This window comes from Rutidosis leptorrhynchoides, chromosome 5 (assembly GCF_046630445.1).
Source record: "Rutidosis leptorrhynchoides isolate AG116_Rl617_1_P2 chromosome 5, CSIRO_AGI_Rlap_v1, whole genome shotgun sequence".
Classification (NCBI taxonomy): Eukaryota; Viridiplantae; Streptophyta; class Magnoliopsida; order Asterales; family Asteraceae; genus Rutidosis; species Rutidosis leptorrhynchoides.
The window spans coordinates 450,989,837-450,994,520 of NC_092337.1; the positions used below are offsets into that span (position 1 = coordinate 450,989,837).

At 36.4% G+C, this 4,684-nt stretch overlaps 1 protein-coding gene across 1 annotated transcript; it reads left to right on the forward strand.

The window, feature by feature from the left end:
- The first annotated feature begins 337 nt into the window (after positions 1–337).
- On the forward strand, positions 338–775 carry LOC139850156 (uncharacterized). Its single transcript, XM_071839745.1, has one exon. It carries the CDS (start codon positions 338–340, stop codon positions 773–775), a length of 438 nt encoding a protein of 145 aa, XP_071695846.1.
- Positions 776–4,684: the final 3,909 nt, after the last annotated feature.

Genomic DNA, 4,684 nt, shown 5'->3' on the forward strand with positions numbered 1-4,684 from the left:
TTTTTATCTTTAGTTATTCTCTCGTGTGTGATTCATATCATATTACTAAATTGAATTAAGGACTCTGAGTAAGACCTAAAACAGAATCCCCTTGAGATTCTGTTCATCTGGACCACTGCTCAAACCATCCTATAGGGTGCATTCACATTGTGTGCTTGCATTCGCATTGTGTGCTTGCATTCACTATTATATTGTCCTTTATCCCTACAGGTTACCATTATTTGCTTGACTATTATTAATCTGGTTACTTTCTTTCTTATATCTGTTTTTTGTGCCTGCCTTGAATCTTTTTTTTTTTTTTGTGTATGTTGTGTTGATTTATTGATTTCTTATTGCTATGGGTGATGAAACTGCTATTACATTGATTAGTAAGATAGACTTTGGTGACCCTCTCTATCTGTATGCTAGTGACACAACCAATACACCCCTAGTATCCATTAAGATAAAAGGGACTGAAAACTACAATGTTTGGAGTAGAGCTATGTTACTTGCTTTATCCACTAAAAACAAAGTAGGGTTTGTTGATGGAACATGTAGAAAAAATACTCATAATGAAGTCCTTGCTTCTCAGTGGGATAGGTGTAATCCTGTTGTGCTATCTTGGTTGTTAAGTTCTATATCTGAAGAGTTATACTCTGGTCAAATATTCTCTGCTACTGCTTCTACTGCTTGGACTGAACTTAAGGAAACCTATGATAAAGTTGATGGCTCTATAACATTTAATTTACGTCAAAAAATCAGCTCTGTTAAACAAAGTGGTAGTAGTAAGTCTTAATATTATCATAAACTTAACACATTATGGGTACAATATGATGAAATGGTTAAATTGGCTGCATGTACTTGTGTTGCTGCCCCTGAATTTCAAAGACATAACAAAGTCTAAAAATTGATGCAATTTTTAATGGGATTAGATGACACTTATATGACAACCAGAAGTAATATTTTTCTTTAGAGATCCTTTACCTGATGTTAAGTCTGCATATACTATTCTGTCAATGGAAGAGTCACACAGGGGGTTTCTGGGGTTGGGTCATCTAAATTTCAAAATTCTGCTTTTGTTGCTCAAACCAATAACAATTCTTGGACAAACATAAATAATAATAATGGTAGCTTTGTAAGAGGAAGAGGGTTTAATAGGGGTCCTAACCCAAATCTCAAATGTAATAAGTGCAATAAACTAGGGCACACCATTGATAGATGTTATGAAGTTGTTGGATACCCCACTAATTATAAGAAACCTGTCAATGGACCTACAAATAAGTCACCACTTGTGTGTCTAGTTGTGCTGCTTCTGATTCATTATCTGGTTCCACTAGTTCCTCTTCTAACTCTTGTGCTACTAATGCTTCCAATTCGTTCCTATGACTTTAAGTAATGAGTAAATGATGAAACTTTTAAGCATGCTTAATGATAAAGGTCCTCAAACCACATAATCTGTCTCAAACATGCCAGGTACTATAATGAATAACAATGTGTTCTTCAATAACACCTTTCACAAGTTTTTTAACTTTAATTCTGGGTTAAATAGAAATCAAGGGTGGATTATAGACTATGGTGCCAGTCAACACATGACTGCTTCTGAACATGGTCTAGACAACATAGTTGATGTGTCTGATTTAAACTTACAAGTGTCTCACCCCAATGGTACTAAAGCTAAAGTCAAAAAAATTGGAAACCTAGGATTAAACAAGGACATTTTGTTAACTGATGTGTTAATTGCCCCTGGTTATTGTGTGAGTCTTCTGTCTGTCTACAAACTGGATAAAGAAAATAAAATGTTTGTTGGTTTTGATGCCTTTAACTGCTATATTCAGGATTTGAAAATGAGAACTACCCTGGGGACTGGTAGTGTGAATGGTGGCTTATATGTATTTAATTACTTTAAAGGTGATCCTCTTATGTGTAATTCTGTGTATGCTTGCAATTTTGAATATGTTCTTCTATGGCATAACAGACTTGGGCACCCTTCTAGTCCTGTTCTCAACATTCTTAAACACAGACTTAACCTGGAAAAGAACATTGATGACCTTCCTTGTGAAACCTGTTTAAAAGTCGAATAAATTAGAGAACCTTTTCCCTTAAGTGACCATGTCACAAAAGAATTAGGTGAACTAATACACATGGATTTATGGAGCCCATATCGGGTTACCAGCAGGGAAGGGTATAAATATTTCTTGACCATTGTTGATGACTACACAAGGGTTGTGTGTGTTTATCTGCTTAAATCAAAAGATGAAATTTTTGAAAACTTTCTCAACTATGCAAACCTCTTATTAAATCAATTTGAAAAAAGAATCAAAGTGATTAGAACTGATAATGGGACTGAGTTCTTAAACAGTCAAATGAAAAACTTTAAAACGAAAAAGGTATTGTTCATCAAACCACTATAGCCTACACACCACAACATAATCGGTTGGTAGAAAGAAAACATAGACACATCTTAAATGTGGCTAGGTCTCTTATGTTTCAAGGGGGGATTCCCTTATATCTATGGACTGAATGTATTTTAACTGCCACTTACTTAATCAACAGGATTCCATCTAAGGTGCTTGCAGGCTTGTCTCCATTCTAAAAAATATATGGTTCAGAACCATCTCTCTCCCACATCGGAAACTTTGGATGCCTTGTTTTTTCAAAAATCTTAGATGAGTATGACAAATTCAAATCAAGGTCTGAAAAATGTGTTTTAGTTGGTTTTGACTCAAATAAAAAGGGCTATAAATTATGGAGTCTTGAAAACAAAAGAATTTTATTTTCCAGAGATGTCAAGTTCTTTGAAAATATCTTTCCCTTCAAAAATTCAAAACCTAACAATCTTAAAAGTGAGTCTGCTGACCAACTCAGGTTCTTTGATTTATTTTCTGTTCAAAATGACACCAATGTTTCTTAAAATCCCTATGATGAAGGGAGAAGTCATCCTGAAGGGCCTACTATAATGGCAGACACTCCTTGTGACTCCATATGGAGTGGAGGCAGTCACAGTAATCCTAATGAGGATGATGGTCATATCAATGACCTTCCTGAGGGTACCTCAAATAATAACTCAAATGAAAATCATTCTGAACTAATAAATGATGAGTCTGCTACCCTTAGAAGGTTAAGTAGGCAAACTGTCCTTCCCAGAAAACTTAGTGACTATGTGGTTGAGGGCAAGGTCAAATATGGGCTAGAAAAGGTTATTAATTATTCCACTCTTAGAAAAGAAAACTATAGTTTTGTGTCCAGCCTAGACAAAAGTATAGAACCCACTTCTTATGATCAAGCCATTAAAGACCCTAATTGGGTTAATGCTATGAATAATGAAATGAGAGCTTTATTAGAAAACAACACATGGGTTCTTACTGACTTACCTATTGGAAGGAAACCTATTGGAAGTAAATGGATATACAAGATAAAGTATAAGTCCACAGGTAAAATTGATAGGTATAAGGCCAGACTTGTTGCCAAAGGCTATAGTCGAAGGGAGGATCTAGACTATGATGAGACCTTTTCTCCTGTGGTTAAAATGGTAAATGCGAGATTCTTGTTAACCCTAGCTGTTAAGAATGACTGGAAATTATACCAACTAGATGTTAACAATGCATTCTTATATGGTGACCTTGTTGAAGATGTCTATATGGAATTACCCCAAGGCTATTATTCTGCTAATGAAACCAAAGTATGCAAATTAGTTAAATCTCTCTATGGCCTAAAACAATCCCCTAGGTAGTGGAATGAAAAATTGTCTATGACCTTAACGAAACATGGCTTTGTGCAAAGTATGAGTGATTACTCTTTATATATTAAGGAATATGATTCTGTTTTTGTGGCTGTGTTGGTTTATGTGGATGATATGATTGGGACTGGAAATGATGAAAATGAAGTTTGTAAAGTTAAAACTTTTTTGAAAACAAAAATTCATATCAAAGATCTTGGTGAATTAAAATACTTTCTTGAAATTGAAGTTTTAAAGATTGAAAATGGCATATGTTTATCCTAAAGAAAGTATTGTGTTGAGTTGCTTGATGAATTTGGTCTAGTGGGATGTAAATCTATTGGTGCTCCTCTTGAGTCCAACCTGGTGATTAACTCTGACCCCACAACTGGTGACAGAAGGCTCACTGATATTACCAAATACCAACAATTAATTGGGAAACTTATCTATCTTACCATGACAAGGCCAGACATATCATTCTCTGTTCAGTGTCTCAGTCAGTACATGCACAATCCTTTACAATCTAACCTTAAGATTGCATTGAGACTTCCCAGATACTTAAAATGTAACACCCTAACTTAACATGACCACAATATTGTCCGCTTTGTCCGCAGGTGCACGACTTTTTCTTGGCGATCACATACGAGAAGCACTTTCCCAGGAGGTCACCCATCCTGGTAGTGCTCTCGCCCGAGCACGCTTAAACACAACGTACTCGCACACCCGCTCTGCCTGTGGTCCCAAAACGCATTGTATCACTTAAGCGTGAGTATTACCTTATAATCCCATGATCACTCATGTCCATGGGCGATGTGGGATTTGCCTAGGGTGTTACATTCACCCCCCCTTCGGTACTCATTGTCCTCGATGAGGTTTGCCCCACCACCCCCAACGGCACATGAGTGGCTCTGATACCATTATGTAACACCCTAGCTTAACATGACCACAATATTGTCCGCTTTGCCCGCAGGCACACGGCTTTTTCTTGGC